The sequence below is a fragment of the Schistocerca nitens genome, chromosome 5 (genome assembly GCF_023898315.1).
Source record: "Schistocerca nitens isolate TAMUIC-IGC-003100 chromosome 5, iqSchNite1.1, whole genome shotgun sequence".
NCBI classification, from domain to species: Eukaryota; Metazoa; Arthropoda; class Insecta; order Orthoptera; family Acrididae; genus Schistocerca; species Schistocerca nitens.
The window spans coordinates 622,832,411-622,853,216 of record NC_064618.1 but is presented as its reverse complement, the minus strand read 5'-3'; the positions used below and the strand labels follow the sequence as shown (position 1 = coordinate 622,853,216).

Genomic DNA, 20,806 nt, shown 5'->3' with positions numbered 1-20,806 from the left:
AATCCGTCAGCCACCGCGTTGTCTGTGGTGAGGGGTAATACCTGAAATTTGATATTCTCTGGAACTCTTGACGTCGTGGATCTCTGAATATTGGATTCCCTTACGATTTCCGAAACTACTAGTTTCGGCTACCATTCCGTGTTCAAATTCTGTTAATTCTCATTGTGTGGCTACAATCACCTCGGGAATCTTTTCACATGAAGCACCTGACTAAAACTGACAGCTCCGTCAATGGACTGCCACTTTATACTTTGTTTATGTGATACTACCGCCCTGTGGGGTGTATGTGTGCATATTGCTGTCTCATGACTTTTGTCTCCTCAGTGTACCCGCTTTGTGTCTGAATCCGGCTGCAAAGTAAGGGCCCGAGATCCCTAGGCGTAGCGGCAGCGAAGTGAACCACTAGACCACTAGCTTCAGACTATAACAGTGCGACTGTGATACACAACAGAACTCATAGATTTACTGATGAAGGGTCCGCCCATATGTACATCGTGTTTGTTTTCACTGAATCCAATGGGCGAGTGGCTCAACAATGGTATGTTGAGCTACTCCCGCAGAGACCGCAATAACATCATAGATAGACGCCCAAAAGAAAACCATATTTTGGTGATAGCATATTACAGCTCTTTTCACAGAAAATTTGGATACGACCCGAACAATCATAATTACATTATTAGGCTCTAAAGAGTCTGTAGAAACCATAAGTAACAGTAAGTTGTATAAAGATACTCAGGAAACATCTCTGAAAAATCTGTGATTCGGCTCACCCTCTATAGTAATTTTCCTAACTATACACACATCAAAACAAGTTTTGCATCACGTCGGTTCCCAGAATTGAAGATAGACGTTGACTGTGGATATTGTATCACAGACACAGTCCCTTTGACTGTTCAGAGAGCCGGCCGCGGTGGCCGAGCGGTTCTGAGCGCTTCAGTCCGGGACCGCGCGACTGCTACGGTCGCAGGTTCGAACCCTACTCAGGTCATGGATGAGTGTGATGTCCTTATGTTAGTTAGGTTTAAGTAGTTGTAAGTTCTAGGGGACTGATGACCTCAGATGTTAAGTCCCATAGTGCTCAAAGTCATTTAAACCAGTTTTTGAACTGTTCAGAGACGTCACAAATCCCGCCCAGAGATGATGTAAACAACCACGCATGAGTAGCGCCTATTAGACGGATGGGGTCCGACAGCCGATCTCTTCCAGTCATTCTACCAGAGAGGAGGAACACGGCTCGTGTTGTCTGTAGTTCAACCATGCCTAGACGGTCAATACCGCGGTTCGATCGCGTCCACATTGTTACTTTGTGCCAGGAAGGGCTCTCAACAAGGGAAGTGTCCAGGCGTCTCGGAGTGAACCAAAGCGATGTTGTTGGGATATAGAGGAGATACAGAGAGACAGGAACTGTAAATGACATGCCTCGTTCAGGCCGCCCAAGGGCTACTACTGCAGTGGATGACCGCTACCTACGGATTATGGATCGGAGCAACCATGACTGCAACGCCCACCATGTTGAATAATGCTTTTCGTGCAGCCACAGGACGTTATGTTACGACTCAAACTGTGCGCAATAGGCTGCATGATGTGCAACTTCACTCCCGACGTTCACGGCGAGGTCCATCTTTGTAACAACGACACCATGCACCGCGGTATAGATGGGCCCAACAACTTGCCGAATGTACCGCTCAGGATTGGCATCACATTCTCTTCACCGATGAGTGTCGCTTATGCCATCAGCCAGAGAATCGTCGGAGACGTGTTTGGAGGCAACCCGGTCAGGATGAACGCCTTAGACACACTGTCCAACGAGTGCAGCAAGGAGGAGGTTTTGTGATGTTTTCTGGTGGCATTATATGGCACCGACATACACCACTGGTGATCGTGGAAGGCGCCGTAACGGCTGTACGATACGTGAATGCCATCCTCTGACCAATAGCGCAACAATATCGGCAGCATTTTGGCGAGGCATTCGTCTTCATGGACGACAATTCGCTCCCCCATCGTGCACATCTTGTGAATGACTTCCTGCAGCATAACGACATCGCTCGACTAGAGTGGCCAGCATGTTCTCCAGACGTGAACTCTATCGAACATGCCTGGCATAGATTGTTTCAGGGCCATTTGGACGACGTGACCCACAAACCACCCTGAGGGATCTACGCCGAATCGCCGTTGAGGAGTAGGACGATCTGAACCAACAGTGCCTTGATGAACTTGTGGATAGTGTGCCACGACAAATACTTCTAATTTTAGATCCAGCAATAAATCAGTGGGTGAGAGGTAATCACCAATTTTCACTAATTTTGCAAGTGGATGGGTAACTATGAAATGGAATTCCAAGATAAAGAAATCCCTGCGTTTATTAATAACTGATGGTTTTAAGCATTGTCAAGTAATTCAGTAAACAATTACTCCCGATGTAGCAAACACTATTGATAAATGAAGACAAATAAAATTGGAATGAGCTGTAGTTTTCAAAATTTAGTGAAGGGAAGCACATGATGGTAAGTTCAGCTCGCTAACATATTAAACATAAAATGTCCAAAATTAGCGACTCGACAACAGTGCCGCTCCAGTGGCCAAGTGGAGGCTAGCCGTGGAATTATGGAGGGTTACTGAATTCATGGCAAAATATACTGTCGGTGCTGCTGGTAAATCTCACCATCAATGAAGTGTGAAGTTGCCAGCTGTAGTTGGTGCCAGTGGATCGGTAACTGCGCCCCTATGTGCAAAACTGGTGCACCGTCCTTGGACGGGTCTGAAGGAGAAGCCTGCTGGGCGAAGTCTCCACCTGAAGCACGCTGACCAAGCTGTATCCGCTCAGAGAGCAGAATCCGAAGCATCTTCTTTGGAAGTAGAGCCTGAAGTATCTAAAGAGTGCTCACCGCATCCGTCTGCGACCGTTTTCGCCCCGCACGTTAACAACTGACAATCAGAAAAGTTACATTTAGTGTGCCGCCAACGAAACATTAAATCTGGTGCTACTGTACTTCTATCAGTATAGGGATAATGCAGCCATCCCAATCAAGTGCAGTGATGCCCAACTTCCAGAAATTGTGCCAGAGAAATTTACGTCGCTTCAACCAATCCGAATTTCCTTATTTTTGGCACCTTTTGCACACTTTTTTCCAGCATGGGAACAAAAAAATAAGAATATTGGGCTGGGCTCCAAACTGGCTACAGAATCTCGTAATCATTATTTCCAGGTACTGTCGGCATCTTTTAGAAAGTTTTGAAGATCTGTGTCTCCACTAGGTAGTTCCTCTTAAGAATGGTGCAAGAATCAGCTTGTACTGTTTAAGAATCCTTCTTTCACCATGGAAACGTTTTATGGATGTCCATACCAGTAAAATTTTTATCTGGGGCCAACTGAACGACAATACTCTTCAGAGCGCTGGTAGAACAATAGTGAGCTAGTACGGACCCCGGCACCTGAGGCCTGGCGCTTTCCCTACTTCCTAAGAGAATGGTGGGTGGGAGGGTCTCTTGTTGGATTGTCTGCTCTGAGGCTGGCACAACTCACCGAAATCGGCTTAAACCGCATCCAGTACACATACAAGATATACACACGATTTCAGAGATGATAGAAAAGGAGAATACGCTTCTTCGATCATTTTTGTTTGTATTGCAATTGGTAATTAACATGCGTTAGTGTCATTTCCTCGATTTCGTCTGTATTTAACTGAAATTTAACTAATTTACATGTCATTTTGCTTCTAATATAGCTAATTTGCGTGTTAACATATAACGGAATGAAAACAGACGAGGCACATTCCTTTGGCGCTTATGAAACTGTGACAATTTGAAAAGCGTGTATTTACACCAATGGTATCTTCACAAATACAGTATTAATTCTGTAAAACTACAATGTAACATAACTTCGTTCGGTTACTATCTCTAGCTCGTACCTAAAATTCCCGTAAGTCTTGATAATTTCTGGTATTATATCATCACAATTGATTTTTTTAAAGAAAGAAGTAACACCTCTATACCTTTCTTATTAAACTGAACTCCTCTCAGTAGATTCTCTACCAATTTCTTTTATCACATTCTCTATCATATTATGTAAACAAAATCAGATAATCTAAATCACTCATTTAATTTGTTGTGTACAAATCAAACAGTTTTGTGCCGCAGTCAGTAGTCTATTTTTCCATTAAGCGTTTCGATAGTTCGTACCATCATCTTCAGATGGAGAATAACTTATTTACTTTGCTGCTGTTGGTGAAGAGTACAGACGTCTTCCACAGCAGCAGACGAATGGCAGTGTAGGTTACGTTATGCATTTTCCTAATGATAAAAAAAATGTTCACATCATAACCTACACTGCCCTTGGCCGGGTACTGTGAGGAGACACCTGTACTCTTCATCAACATCAGCTATGTAAATAAATAATTCTCCATGTAAAGATGATAGTGTGAACCATAGAAATGCGTAGTGGCAAACTAAACAAGTGACGGACTCAGAAAACCGTTTAATTTGTATTTATCTTTAGTCGAAGTCCTCATAATGCCTTCCTTTACGTACGAAATATTTATTTGTTATTACAATACAGCACCGTGTTGGGTTACTTATAGGCGGAATCTTGTGCGTGTAGAAGAGTACAGGGTGTGAGACTCCGAATAGAGAGAGAGTGCGGATCAGCCACAATTGCCTTCAGGCTTTCACAACCCAAGGGAAACTCCATGTTCTTGTATTTCCTCCAGACGTGGAAATCGGTAAGATGATACCAGGGACTGGAGGTATTCGGCCATTAGGCCTGGCGCCGCGCCGGTAAGTGTCGCTCGAAACGCATGCAATGGAATTACCATCGTGTGCCGGGAGCGTAATACGACTGCCAGCGCAGCAGGCAGAAATCACTTGGCTCGTTACTGCAGGACGCTTAGATCCCGCAGCTGTTTCAATGGGTTACGTTCCAGGTTACACACCTCAAGACACAACGACTTAAACCTTGGTTCCTGGTTAGTTGTTTCTGGCTGATACTTCACCGTGTAAAGGGTGGCCGTCATTCACCGTAACGGTAATGGTCGCAGTTTTAGTCCCACACTGCAAACGCGATTGCATTCTACTGCGTTCAGTAGAAAGCATATATCTACAGGATCTGTTTCTCCTCTACTCTCCCACAGTGCTCTGTAATGACACCCTTTCCATCCTACGAAAAGACTAACGTGTTAGTCAACGACGACGCCCGTGTGGTTCATCGATGACACTGATTTACTTAAACAAACACTGGATTAACTTTTACTAGTGTTTGTTACAGCGTACTTCCTAAAACGTTCACAGTCAACTCCCAAACTGCAAAAAGAATATTAGTTGCTTCTTGTCTCTTGGATATTAATTTTGTTCTCTATACTTCAGAGCCAGTTACGTCCACAATACTAACTAGATAAGTAACATATATTAATATAAAGGTCGTGTGGTGTACAATATTCTAAATTCAACCAGATGACCACTTTTTTGTCGAAATTAAACATACTGGAGAAAAAATTTGGCACCTCAAGCGATATAAATTCTAACATTTTAACATGCCTCCTGGCCTTGATAACAGTCTCAGTTCACCACTGAAGAGTCAACAAGTATCTCCAGGCATTCCAAACCCGACCCAAGCCACTCATCAGTGATTAGCTCTCGTAGAACTGCAGTATTGAGTGGTAATTGATTGTTACGTGTCATTTGCGATTAAAACAAGTCCCAGACACTTTCTGCGGGTTTAAGCTACATTTACATCTGCATGCATACGATACAAGACACCATCGGCGCATGGCGGAGGACATCCTGTATCACTATTAGTCATTTCCGTTCTTGTTCTACTCCCAAACACATCTAGAGAAAATGACTGTCTATAACATCGCGTACGAGTCCTGATTTCTCTTGCTTTATCTTCGTGGCTCTTATGCCAAACGTACATTGGCAGCAGTACAAGCGTTTCGTTGTCAGCTCAAATGCCGGTTCTCTATAGTTTCTCAGTAGTGTTCCTCGAAAAGATCGTCGCCTTCTTTCCAAGAATCCCCTTTTCAGTTCCCAAAGCATCTCCATAACATCCACGTGTTGATCAAGCTACTGGTAACAGATCCAGCAACCCGACTCTGAATAGCTTGGACGTCTTTCTTTGATCTCACCTGGTGCGGATTCAAAACACGCGAGCAGTACTCAATAATGAGTGCACTAGAGTTCTATATGGATCTATTTTACAGATGAACCACTCCTCCATAAAATTCTTCCAATAAACTAAGTCGACCATTTTCCTTCCTAATTACAATTCTTACTTGGTCGTTCCATTTCATATAGTATTGCAGAGTTGGAAATGGAAATGAAGTCCCACGCTTCTTTACAGCGTAGGGGAACGATGCGGGAGACCCGCACCGCCTTACTAGGCAAGGTCCTAATGGAGGTGGTTTGCCGTTGCCTTCCTCCGACCGTAATGGGGATGAATGATGATGATGAAGACGACACAAGAACACCCAGTCATCTCGAGGCAGGAAAAATCCGTGACCCCGCCGGGAACCGAACCCGGGACCCCGTGCTCGTGAAGCGAGAACGCCACCGCGAGACCACGAGGGGCGGACATTGCAGAGTTACGCCTGGATATATAATTGTTGTGACAGTGTCAAGCAGCGTCCTACTAATGCTGCGTGAGAACATTAATACAGGGTTATTACAAATGATTGAAGCGATTTCATAAATTCACTGTAGCTCCAATCATTGACATATGGTCACGATACACCACAGATACGTAGAAAAACTCATAAAGTTTTGTTCGGCTGAAGCCGCACTTCAGGTTTCTGCCGCCAGAGCGCTCGAGACCGCAGTGAGACAAAATGGCGACAGGAGCCGAGAAAGCGTATGTCGAGCTTGAAATGCACTGACATCAGTCAGTCATAACAGTGCAACGACACTTCAGGACGAAGTTCAACAAAGATCCACCAACTGCTAACTCCATTCGGCGATGGTATGCGCAGTTTAAAGCATCTGGATGCCTCTGTAAGGGGAAATCAACGGGTCGGCCTGCAGTGAGCGAAGAAACGGTTGAACGCGTGCTGGCAAGTTTCACGCGTAGCCCGCGGAAGTCGACGAATAAAGCAAGCAGGGAGCTAAACGTACCACAGCTGACGGTTTGGAAAATCTTACGGAAAAGGCTAAAGCAGAAGCCTTACCGTTTCCAATTGCTACAAGCCCTGACACCCGATGACAAAGTCAAACGCTTTGAATTTTCGGCGCGGTTGCAACAGCTCATGGAAGAGGATGCGTTCAGTGCGAAACTTGTTTTCAGTGATGAAGCAACATTTTTTCTTAATGGTGAAGTGAACAGACACAATGTGCGAATCTGGGCGGTAGAGAATCCTCACGCATTCGTGCAGCAAATTCGCAATTCACCAAAAGTTAACGTGTTTTGTGCAATCTCGCGGTTTAAAGTTTACGGCCCCTTTTTCTTCTGCGAAAAAAACTTTACAGGACACGTGTATCTGGACATGCTGGAAAACTGGCTCATGCCACAACTGGAGACCGACAGCGCTGACTTCATCTTTCAACAGGATGGTGCTCCACCGCACTTCCATCATGATGTTAGGCATTTCTTAAACAGGAGATTGGAAAACCGATGGATCGATCGTGGTGGAGATCATGATCAGCAATTCATGTCATGGCCTCCACGCTCTCCCGACTTAATCCCATGCGATTTCTTTCTGTGGGGTTATGTGAAAGATTCAGTGGACACCACGTGGCCGGAATGTAAATATTTTGAACATTTTGCCACCGAGACTGGGTCAGGACAAAACAGAACATCGGCGTTCCTGGCGAGCTAGACAGCAGACTTCAGCAGAATGTAATGGGTCAGAGCAGACAAACAGGGCTCCGTCACCTCCGTCATGTGACGAAAGGAAGGCCAAGGCGAATACTACAAACGATACCAAAAGATTTTACGAACCACTTCTTAACTATAACAAACTCGTACGGCAGAAGGAAAACGCCGATACCTTCGTAATGGCAGGCTCTATGCGGTTATGACGAATGAAGTCGGATAAACATTAACCACTACTTCACTCCATGTCTGCTGGGGTGGCCGAGCGGTTCTAGGAGCTACAGTCTGGAACCGCGCGAACGCTACGGTCGCAGGTTCGAATCCTGCCTCGGATATGGATGTGTATGGTGTCCTTAGGCTAGTTAGGTTTAAGTAATTCTAAGTTCTAGGGGACTGATGACCTCAGCTGTTAAGTCCCATTGTGCTCAGAGCACTTGTCCGCAAAAGGCAAAGGTCTCGAGTTCGAGTTTCGGTCTGGCACACAGCTTTAATCTTCCAGGAAGTTTCATCTCAGCGTAAACTCCGCTACAGTGTGAAAAACTCATTCCGGGAACGTAAAAGTAAATTATCAGGAAAAGTTAGTGGCAAAGAAAATTGGGCCTCCGAGAGAGGATCCTTTGCTTGAGAGAGTGACGAAATAAAATAAACACGACTACAAGCAAACGTTTAGAAGGAAGTGTGCAGTTAGCACAGGTTGTTGTGTGGGTACAGCGTAAGCTAAACTCATGAGCTAATACATCTGTTAGGGATATTGTACACTTGTCCGAAATGCACGAAAACTCCCACTTCCACAAGAATGCGAAACGGAGAGTTGCGAAAGCTTACACATTATTTGGTTATTGCCCGAAACTGGATTATGTAGAAAACAACGAAATCAATTATTTCTTGTCGGCCGGGGTGGCCGAGTGGTTCTAGGCGCTACAGTCTGGAACCGCGCGGCCGCTACGGTAGCAGGTTCGAATCCTGCCTCGGGCATGGATGTGTGTGATGTCCTAAGGTTAGTTATGTTTAAGAAGTTCTAATTTCTAGGTAACTGATGACCTCAGAAGTTAAGTCCCATAGTGCTCAGAACCATTTGAACTATTTTTGAAATTCACTCCATAAATAGCACAGCAGTTTAGCTCGTAAGGCAGTCGCTCAGACGGATCCATGGTATACATGAAGTTCGCACTCGATTGCCTGATTGAAGCGAGATGGCGTCAGGTACAAGTCTGTTGCAGATTTCCTGCAAGCTGCAGACAAAAGCAGCTGCTACTGGGAGATGTGGCTACCCAACAATAATCACCAGTCGCAGAGTACAACACTACAACTTGCCTCTGTCGCAGCTCGGAGGACCTGGAGGTCTTCCTTCACATCAGGATCAGGACACCAACGATCCTCTCATTCCAGCGGACTGAATAGGGCGTATCTGGACAGAAGTCGAATATCTTCAAACTTCACGGCTGCACTGTAGCCGTCATCGTGGTAGGACTGATTAATGGGAGGGTACAGAGCACTTCCAAAGTCGAGTGTTTAAGTTCAACACACGCGCCGCCATCTCTCACTGTCGCGGCGTGACGATATAACCGGTGCCTGGGCTACCGAAAGCGGCGAAGCGCCAGGGCAGCAGCCGGCTGAAACAAATTGTGCGGTGTCAGCCGCCTTGAGCTGACCGAAGCCCATTTACGACGCCATTCTCAGCGGGCATTGACAGACAACGCCGACAACGAATGAAGACGCTTCCTGTATATTCATCGAAATCAACAACTAATCCTGAATCTTCTTTCACAGAGACTACCAGTGACCACAGGTCCCTACCGTCCTTCCGAGGGAAACTGACATGGAGCGAATTGAGTGAGTACCTCTTCACACGGAACCAGTTCTTCTTACGCCCTCTCAGTAGTCGCCTCTTGCAAAATTCCAGCATCCACATCAGAAGGCCGTACAATGCGTTTCGCACAGAGCCACACCAGCAGTTATAACAATTGGAGGTCACGGAAAAGATTTGTTTCTCACACAACTATGTTTCTATGGTGATCATGCCCAGAACAAGATATAGTGAGTTCAGAGCTACTTTTTGCAAAGCCTAGTATCTGCATTTAAGGGAAATTATGGTCAAGGGTAAAGCGTGGAGGGTAAAAATCGTAGATGGAGACCAAGAGATGAGTACACTAAGCAGATTCAGAAGGATGTAGGCTGCATTAGGTACTGGGAGATGAAGAAGCTTGCACAGAATAGAGTAGCATGGAGAGCTGCATCAAACCAGTGTCAGGACTGAAGACCACAACAACAACAACAACATGGTGAAGGGTTCTATATCCCGGTAGATTATAAAACATGTAATTTGCCTAGGCACAGAGCGCCTTGTGATAGGTTTATACCTGTAATATGTTCCACTTGCAGTATGATCAGGTAAAGGTGTTTGATAAGTGGGTGTCTATGAGACGAAGTAGGAACTAGATTTTGAATTCCATTATAGTGTATGTCGTGTGTGGTGTATAAGGTTTCGTATGATCCAAAAGGAAACTGACAAATATGGCATAAATCCGCGCTGCTACTACCGAAGACACAGTATCAGCTTTCACAGCACAGGTTAAATTGTTAAAAGAACAGATCGAGCAAATGGCCCAACGTTTACGTAGTCAAATGGGAGATCCTTCACAATCAGGTCCTAGAGAAGTTAAATCAATATTCAATACCTTCCCCATCCGTAGATCCTGTACCTGATAGACTTATTTCCCTTTTGTTCTCGAAAAACATCGGAGGATGTCATTATTTTTATTCAGGACGTGTTATCCGCAGCCAGCTTGTGCAACTGATCTGAACAAACATCATCGCAGATGGCCAAATTGCGCATGGCTGGTAAGGCTAAGACGTACATTAGGAACCATGAGGTTTTTAATAAAATAACCACATTTACAGAGTTGACAAATGGCTTGAATCAACGGTACAGAAAACGAAATAGTGCTCGTTTCTTTCGAGAAAAGTAATTTGAGAGAATGGCCAAATGAGACTGTGAAGCGTTTCTGGACAGGATATGCAAGTTGAATGCCCAAACGTATGAGTTAACCAGCAAACCGGACGCTGATGCTGCTTCATTGAGAGAGGCTGAGGACAGGGCGCTGAATGTGTTCCTAAGATGTATTTCACCGGAATTTTCTCACAGAGTGAGAATGGAAAATCCACAAGATGTAGCAACAGGGCTCTAGGTAGCCAATTATCTGCAAGAGATAGGTAATGCTTCTAAGTCTCAGAAATTCAGAAAATGTTATGTCGAATACAGAATGTTGTCACTGTAGAAGAAAAGGTCATTTTAAATCAAAGTGTCAGCAACCGAAATGTTTTAATAGTCAACGAATTAGTCGTAAGGCATAGGAGTGTGAGTCAAAGAAACAGGGCAGCTATAAGGGGTAAAAGAAATAGTTAAAAGATAACATAGATTGACGTTCCATCGAGAAGCGTTCCCATTAAATGGAAGTGCTTTCCATGCGCATGCAGAGATGTTTGTTGGCGATTTATGTGAAAGGGAAACAATATGAATTTTTGATAGTTACAGGGGCACACACATCGGTTGTCAGTCTGGACCTCGTGTATAAGAGACGACTACAAGGGCCAAGGTATAGATTGCGCACAATAGGCGGAAATGCAGTTGATTCAATCGGGACAACACGGCTCGAGCTTAAAATAGGAAACATAACATTCCATGAGCAAATGGAAGTGTGGCCAACTCTGGAACTGTGATACATACGTTAGATTATCTCGTTAGGCATCGTGCTAGAATCAACTTCAGTCAACGGACAATTGAACTCGATTGTAAGTTATTCCCGTTTGGTACAACAGCGGCAAATATCTCTATATCACGACATGCACCCACTCAACAGCTGACGTCGAATAAACTGTGTATAACTGCATTAAAAGTTCTTTTCCATGACAGAGTATCAGCACGTACAGGAAAACTAATTTGTTTGGTAGAGCCACTAACAAGTCAAATGGTTCAAATGGCTCTGAGCACTATGGGACTCAACTGCTGTGGTCATAAGTCCCCTAGAACTTAGAACTACTTAAACCTAACTAACCTAAGGACAGCACACAACACCCAGCCATCACGAGGCAGAGAAAATCCCTGACCCCGCCGGGAATCGAACCCGGAACCCGGGCGTGGGAAGCGAGAACGCTACCGCACGACCACGAGATGCGGGCACTAACAAGTCATGACACTGTATTTTACCTAGGTGTATAATGTCTACAAGGGATATTAATGGTCAGGTTGTAGCGCCAAAAAGCTTCGATAATTTTGGGGGAGATGTAGTAAGTCTTCCAAAAGGATTACTGATAGCCAAGTTAGACATTCTCGAAACGGGAGATATTGAGGATTCCAATGTACAAGGTAGGACAGAGGATACCTTAGACATACCTGTGTTCTGACAAAACGTTAAACATCTCCATAGTGAAGATAGGTCATTAATTGAATCAGTGTTAATACAGTATAACGATTTGCTTAATCCACAAGGAGTGTTACCTGCTACATCAATCACATAACATAGAACACCAAGAAACAATCAACCGCCACTATTCAGAAAACAGTAACGGCTGACCAAGCATTTCCAGTCTTTAGCAGAGGGAACGTAAGATGGGATTATAGAACACAGTGATAGTCCACAGTCAACGAGTATCATGACTGTGGGTAAGAAATAACCAGTTAGAAGAAAGAAATATCTGTTTTGTTGCGACTACAGATAGTTAAATGAAAAATTAGTAATATATATGCATCTGAATCATAATATTATTGATAATTTGGGTTAGTGCAAGTTCTTTTTAACCCTAGCTTTAAGTAATGGCCATCATGAAATTGAGGAAAACCCTGAGGATAGACATAAAACAGCATTTACCACGACTACTGGTCACTAACAATATTATAGGATGCCTTTTGGGCAGAAAAGCGCACCAGATACATTTCATCATTTATTAGGTGGAGTCCTCAGAGGTTTAGAACCAAACAAATGCATGGTATATCTCGACGATATAATTATGTTGTGTGATGTCCTTAGGTTAGTTAGGTTTAAGTAGTTCTAAGTTCTAGGGGACTGATGACCTGAGAAGTTAAGTCCCATAGTGCTCAGAGCCATTTGAACCATTAGCTAACTGCTGCTGAAAATTTGTGAAGAAATTTGGTGAGGTAGCGCAACCGCTAACAAAGTTATTGCAGAAACATGCTACATTTAGCTGGACACAGTGGCGGCTGCTGTGTAAGAGCACAAGGGTACGTCTACACCCTAACTTTGGACACCTTGTGGATTTATTGGTTATCTTTCTTTGAATGTTGCTAAACGTGACATAGATGATACAATCTGAAAGATACGGCACTTAAATCTACCACGCTACTGCTCCCCTAGACTTTATGAAACTTGACATCAGAATCTCCAGCACACCCTCAGTTCTTCACTTTTTAAGGCGATTTTGCGCGAGACGTAATTGCCTTACGGGTCAAATACATACGGATTTTATGAACAACATGCATGGTTCACTATGTGCACAGCTAGCCCTTGCCCTTGCCATGTGGTAGCACACTGCGGCAGACTTCTATCCTCTTTCGTTCAGCATAAATCCTGTTAGATGATAGCACACTCCACAGATAAGCTAATTCGTCCAGTAGTAATGAAATTAAATCAGACGTCAGTATATTTTAAAGTTGTACTGACAGTAAACCTATTTCGTGGGTTTCTTAGTGAGTTACAGAATATTAAGTTATGGATTTTATCATATGGTAATCCATTTGAGTTGGTGAGGATCGTAAGGACTTAAAGTATATCACCATCAAGTGACTATGTTGTATATATTACCATTGAGTTTAATCATTTCCACAAACGGCAGTTTGTGTTTGGAGTAGTTGGTTTACTATGCGGGAATTGGCTTTCGTGTGCAGTGTAAGCATGAACTATGTTGATTCCATTTTAAATGCTAACAGAGAAGTAAAGCTGTGAGGATGCGTCGTGAGACGTGATTGGGTAGCTGAGTCGGTAGAGCACTTGCCCGCAAAAGGCAAAGGCCCCGAGTTCGAGTTTCGGTCTGGCACATAGCTTTAATCTGCCAGCAAGTTTCATATCAGCCTAAACTCCGTTGCAGAGTGAAAAACTCATTGTGTGAACATGAAAGTAAATTACCAGGAAAAGTTCGTAGCAAAGAATCTAGGGCCTCCCAGAGAAGATCCTTTGCTTGAGAGATTGACAAAATCAAATAAACATGACTACAAGCAAACATTTAACAAGATGGTTATGCGGGTGCAGTGCAGTGTAAGCTACATCTGTTAAGAACGTCGTACATTTGTCCGAAAAGCACGAAAACTCCCACTTCCACAAGAATGCGAAGCGGAGAGTTGCGAAAGCTTACACATTATTTGGTTATTGCCCGAACCTGCACTTCGTTATGTGTAAAACTACAAAAACAATTATTTCTTTTGAAAGAAAAGTTATGCATTTTATTATTATTATTGCTGTTGTTATATTACTGGGAGTCGCTTTAGTTGCGTAAACTTATAGATAAGCACAACTGTTTTACAGCAGATGCTATTAGTTTCACACTCTCAAATTTATCTGAATCTAAAAATTTGTGAACACCCAGAATGTATGCTCACGAGCTGCCACTGCAAAAAATGGCTCAAATGGCTCTAAGCACTATGAGACTTAACATCTGAGGTCATCAGTCCCCTAAACTTAGAACTACTTAAACCTAACTAACCTAAGGACATCACACACATCCATGCCCGAGGCACGATTCGAACATGCGACCGTAGCAGCAGTGCGGCTCCGGACTCAAGCGCCTAGAACCGCTCAGCCAAAACGGCTGGCTTGCCACTGCACATGAGTGTCAGGAAGCATTTGCTAATTTAATGGATATATTAACTTCAGATCCAGTTTTGATTTTTCCAGATTTCACAAAAAAATTCATATTATCACGTGATGCAAGTGGTACAGCTTTGGGAGTGGTTTTAGGGAAAATCATTCATGGAAGATAATAACATCCGGTAGCATATGCATCTCGTCGGCTTAATAAGGCTGAACAAAATTATTGTACTACTGAAAAGGAGATGTTAGCATTAATATACAACATTTCTTACTTTAGATGTTATCTATATGGACTTAAATTCACAGTGATTACTGATCACGCTGCTTCAAAATAGCTGCTAGGGGTAAAACATCTTTCAGATCGTCCTTAAAATCGTCTAATGAGATGGGTTTTGAAACTAGGTGAATTTAAATAAGATGTGATTCACAAGCGAGGTTTAAACCCACAAATGGAGACCCACAAATTGGGGCATTGCAAGTTTGGATTTGCTCTGAAAGATCTGAAGAAAGCAGAAGCAAATGATAAAGAATGTAAGGTGTATAGCAAACAGCCATAGTTTGTCACACAAGATGGGGTTCCTTGTAGCTCAACCAAGTGTGCACAATGTGTTGCAGTTCCAGCAGCTTTGAGGACAGAAGTACTAAGGCAAGCACATGATGATTGTTATAGAGCCGCGGGATAAGAAAACAACAGAATGAAAACTAGCAGAAAGGTTCTTGGTGAGAACAAGGTGCGCTAATGTTCAACAGAACTTCAAGAACTGTAGTCCGTGTGCACAACATGCAGATTTAAGCCATCAAATGATACAATTACAAGGACTACCAGAGTCTGACTATCCATTCCAAATATAGGAGTAGGGGGACATTTCACAGGAGTCAATTGGGTAACAAGTATGTGTTAACAATTATCGAACGCATCTCAAGGTATCTGGTAACGGTAGCAATAACATATCATAAAGCAATCCCAGTAGCTTACTCTACAGCAAACCACTAGATACATGAATGTGGACTGCCACAAAAGATTATTTTGCCATAGCGAACAAATTTGATGTCCATCTGTCACTTACGGAAATAAAGTACAAGTCCATTCCAGACACAGGCATATGGTCTTACAGAAAGAGTTCATAGCACTGTATCTAAAATGCTAAGCCATTACTTGAATTCTCACACCAGAGTGGGACGTGCAGGAACAGGGTTATCACGTTACAAGGTGGTATATGGATGCAGAATGCCTTCTCTGTTTGATGTGATTCAATCAAAGCTGAGAAAAGAAGGTAAAAACGTTCAGGTATGCGCAAAACCTCTAAAAGAATTCTGCCAAAAGTTAATATTGGCTAACACAAAAGCGCTACAACATCAAGAGCATGTTGATTTAAGTAAGAGGAATTTACCAGAGTATCGGATATGCCAATGGGTATTACCTGCAATCCACACACACACACACACACACACACACACACACACACACACGCACACACATACACACACACACTCACAAAAGTGTTTGACGAATTTTCGGGATCCTTACCAAGTGTTGGAGGTAATTAAACCTTTTCAAGCGGCCTTAGATTCCTTTCCTTACGTACCAGCGGAGATGCCACATACTAGAATTGAGAGGAAAAAACATAAACAAATACCGCAGAATAGGCCATACAGGTTGAGACCAATTAATACGTAGTTGTGGATGTAAAGATACATGAGTGATAGTTGGATTATTCCTTTATTTTCGTTGATTCATGTAGTATAATTGGGAATATAGGTATTATTGTTGTATTCCTATTTTCTCATAAAGAAGTAGGAAGTACATATAAATTATCTCCTCTACGTGATGGCGAGAATGGCGTTTAGATGGAGTATAGTGAGTCTTATGATCTTGTTCATTGTTGGAGTAGAAGGGATTGTCAACCAGCCGTTAGAAAACGGACCTCTGTTCGCGCAGCAGCAGGATGTAATCCTCACGAATCACAGGTGGTCGTTGAGACTGAGATTCGAAATATGGGAGGTAAGGAACGAATTGAGAAGATTGCAAGATTTGTTCTTGGAAGTACTAAAGGAAGGGAAACTCAGCAGTGTCATAGGGTTTATACTAAATGAATATTAATGAGTTAAAGTTCTCCTATGATAAGCTGAGACAGCTTTTGCAGCAGGTGATGGGTACAGTACCATATTCTCCTGTGCAGAGGAAGAGGGGATGGCTGAATTCTGTCGGGAAACTACTAAAACCGTGTTTGTCACAGCAGATAATGGTGATATTTCAAGTTTGAATAGCACAATAGACCAAGTGCAAGAAGTAGCGAGACATACAGAAACAGTAATAGACTGGCATACGATACAAATTACGGGTATAGAGCAAGGATTGTTAAACGTAACTAAAACAATGCATAAAATAACAATGGAATTACAGTAATATGCTAATGATACAAAGGTTACCGTTAATAAGGTTTTAGGTATAATACAGAATTAAAGACATTGGACAGCAAAGTAGGCATAACTAGGCTAATGATGGAATTAGCAAACAGTGTAAGTGATGCTAGAATAAAACTGGAAAGAATTCGAGAAGCTATCCACCATGTTACGCATAAACCATTAATCACTTTCACTGCTAACACCGGAATAATTTTTGCAAGCGAAAAAAGAATTTCCCGCAGGTCAGCAGCATATTATTACCATAAATGAAAGCAGTTTAGCATTTTATTATCATGTTTCCATAGTTAAAGTTTACTGTGACAAAGCACGCGCGACACACACACACACAGTTTCCCGTAACTAACTTTAAGTCACAGTTTGAGTATTATACCATTCATGCATATCGAATTGGATAGAATATTATTAACATATGGATTTAATTTTCGGTTAATGAAATATAACTTGTATCTGAACAACGTGAAATGCACGTTGTTAAATCAGTAGAAGATCTTGGTAAGTGTATTAATGAGATTTTTACTATTTATCCTGCACGAGTAGTTCAAACGGATAGCCGATCGTGTGAGGTACAAATTTTCTTTTCAAAAATGAACGCACCAGAGCATCATAAGGTAGTTATGAAGTTACAGACAAATTATCAGTGGGTTTGAAATCATTGGATTTATTCTGTACATAAGACACAAACGAGTCAAGACCCTACGTGTATTTTTATGGAAACAAATAACTAATTCTGAATATTCTTCCACTGCGCCTACCAGGGACCTCAGGTCACTGCCATTATTCCGAGGAAGACTGGCAAGGAGCAAACCGGAGAAAGTGCCTCCTTACACAGAAACAACTCTACTTACGGCCTCCCAATAGTCGCCTCTTGCAATGTTGTGTGCCCCAAGGACACATACCAAGTGTACTTAAATGAAACACATGGTGACGGGCTATATGTGCTATGTCCAGAGACTAATAAACTCTAGAGAAAAGAAAAATAAAATAAATAAAGCGCCTCATTTGCCCGTCGGTGCACACTACGCCTTGTACCATTTGGAAAGAGGAAGAATCACGACTCATCGGACCATATCCCTTCGTCTCTGGTCGACTGCTCTCAAGTTTCTGTGTTCTTTACTCCAACAAAGATGTGAAGCTTCACGTGCAGTTGCGAGAAATGGCCTTTTGCTGTGTACCCGACGCCAAATGGCCACTCACTGCATCACTCTTCTTCGATACACACAAGAATAAAAGATAAGAAACCGCCGCACTGCGAAGGACTTTTGCAAAACTGTAAACTTTGGCGGCCGATGGGTGAATATTTAAGGTTACAGCGCAATGTCACCTCAGCTGACAAGAATAGTAAACAGGGGACACGAAGATACCACGGCATAAATTCTTTGTGAATTTCTTCCATATAATCAGTTGCAGAGAGACTACGCCTGAGAGACAGATGTAAGCATTTGAGTGTGTAGCTAGTTGAGATAATCAGCTCACAGAAATGGAACTAAGTCAAGGTGCCCTTGCGTCTGCTACCATTGACCAGTGTACACCAACAAGCCCGGCCTGGAATCTCATTGACAGGAGCAGAATCGTCTTCAGTAATGAGACTCTCTTCGAATTGAGCCTTGACGACCAGCGAAGACGTGTCTGGGACAACACAGACAGATTGTCGCCAGCCGTACAGCCCAACAACCACGAGTGATGCTCTGGTGTGCCACCTCATTTCAAAGCATCACTCCTTGGTTGTCATCCGCGGCACTCTTACGACACGCTGATTGTTGGCAATATTCCTTCGACCGGTTTCTTGCCCTTCAAGACAAGGCATTCTGAGCTTACATTTCAGCAAGGTACTGTCCGTCCACACACGGCGGTAGTTTCTAGTGGTTGTCTTCGTGCTTGACAACCACTAGCTTCTCTCCAATTTCGAACGGTTGGAGCAGTATGGGCAAGGTCTTTCACTCAGCTAGGTATTTTGACGATGTAACGCGCCAGTTGGACTTAATTTGGCACGAAATTCCTTTGGAGGACATCCCACAACTCTGTCAATCAATGTCAAGTCGAATAACTGCTTGCATAGGGGCCAGAGGTGGACCAATGCGTTACTGACTACTTTAGTTTGTGAAGACTTTTCTCTAGAATAAATAACCCAGTTTTTCTCAATCTGTAATGATTTGTTTGTCTGTACATGTACATTACATATGCCGATTTCAGTCCCATTTGGATAGTTCCTGCACGGTGCGTCTGTTTTTTCTTTCCTTCTTTCCTCCTTTTTCTTCGTAGGGTGTATTCGCTCATAGGTGGATGAGAAGGTCTACATTCACTGTCTGCAGTTATTCCTGTCGGGTTTCAAAATGATTATAATCTGCAAGGCATCGCATTCATCTCTCGTCCTTGTCGCTGAGGATCCATTTACGACACTCTTACACTGTGTTTGATGGCTGCGAGTGGTACAACAATCATTTGAGACACGATGGACAGTCCGCGTTGATATACCAGCAAATCGGGGAATACAATTTTTTACGGTTTGGTCATGGACACTTCCGAACACGACAGCCTCTTTTTGTCGTTTTGTAACATCTTCACATCGACCCATCTTCATCGTGCTCATCCCTTACAGCCGACTGGCACGTGCACAATACTTCAATCTCACGGCATTCGTCAGCTCTGGGCTGTCAGTTTACCGGCTGGTACAAGTTTCAATTATTTTATGGTTCTCCAAAGTGACCCGAGATTACTGTTTTCTCCGGTGTCATTAGCTGTACTGCAATAAAGATGTTTGCTATTTCGTAGTGTTAAGCATAAGAATCCCCTCCTAAAAGGTGCAGAGCGTACGATTTTATGCATTATAGTTAATTTCAAACTGCTGAAAGTTAAAACGCCACTGCATATTTTTGTTTATTGGCATTTACATTATTTCATAGAATCGAGCTGTTATCATCCTGTTTACCAGTGTTTCTCACACGTTTCTTCGCCGCCTTACTTTTAGGTGATGTGGAAGGCGGCAACATGCTTCATCCCAGACGACTACTCACATGCTCTGCAGCAACGAAGCTTGGTGTCTCGGTGTACAGCTGGTTGGATCCACCTTTCGCGCTCGCCAAGCAACGAAGATCCGCATACGAAGCGTCCCAGTGAATCGTCGCGTTGCGCACGCTTCAGCGAAAATCACTGTGTCTTCAACGGGTACTAGGATTCAAGTAACAAAGAGACTGCGAAGAAATGGATAGTTACTATTATATATATGGGTATTGTCCAATAAAAATTCGCAATTCCTCATTAACGTACAAGAATTTGTAGTCTCACTAAAAGAATGGAGTAAACTAATAAAGTATCTTTTTATGTATACTTACAGCTCTCTCGCTATCTCTCTCTCTTTATTTGACACAAAAAGCCTTAAAAATTAGAAGTATAATGCTCTTGGACAAGTTATTTCATATTCTTCGTCCGATCTACGACCTTGCATTAACAGACATTCCTGGAGGGCCCTCCAGTTGGATGCCACAGTATATGTAAAGAACTATAATCACCAGAGAGTTTTTAAGAACTACTAGTGTCCTTTTAAGATTTGAACTCGAAGTATTTTTATTACTAATCACATAATTATCAATTAAATTGCCTGAGAACTTTTGAAAAAGTTTGAATATGTTTGTAGTGTTTAATATGGTGACATTTCATTGATAGTTACAATGTCTGTGTTCATACAGCGTCTGTGTCTTTGCTTTAGGGGTCCTTCAGGCGTACATGCATTTCTGGAGAACAGTGTAATGTAAAGATACACTAT

General features: G+C 42.9%; 1 protein-coding gene across 2 annotated transcripts in view; it reads left to right on the top strand.

Annotated features, from left to right (window-relative positions):
• LOC126259692 (beta-3 adrenergic receptor-like) overlaps positions 1-20,340 on the top strand; it is a 268,218-nt gene extending 247,878 nt beyond the window's left edge. The window contains exon 5 of one of the 2 annotated variants that reach the window (XM_049956653.1): positions 20,012-20,340. In XM_049956653.1, the coding sequence (XP_049812610.1) occupies positions 20,012-20,215 (204 nt within the window). In that variant the 3' untranslated portion in view covers positions 20,216-20,340. The remainder of the gene's footprint in view (positions 1-20,011) is intronic. The other variant, XM_049956654.1, reaches the window with a different exon arrangement.
• Positions 20,341-20,806: the final 466 nt, after the last annotated feature.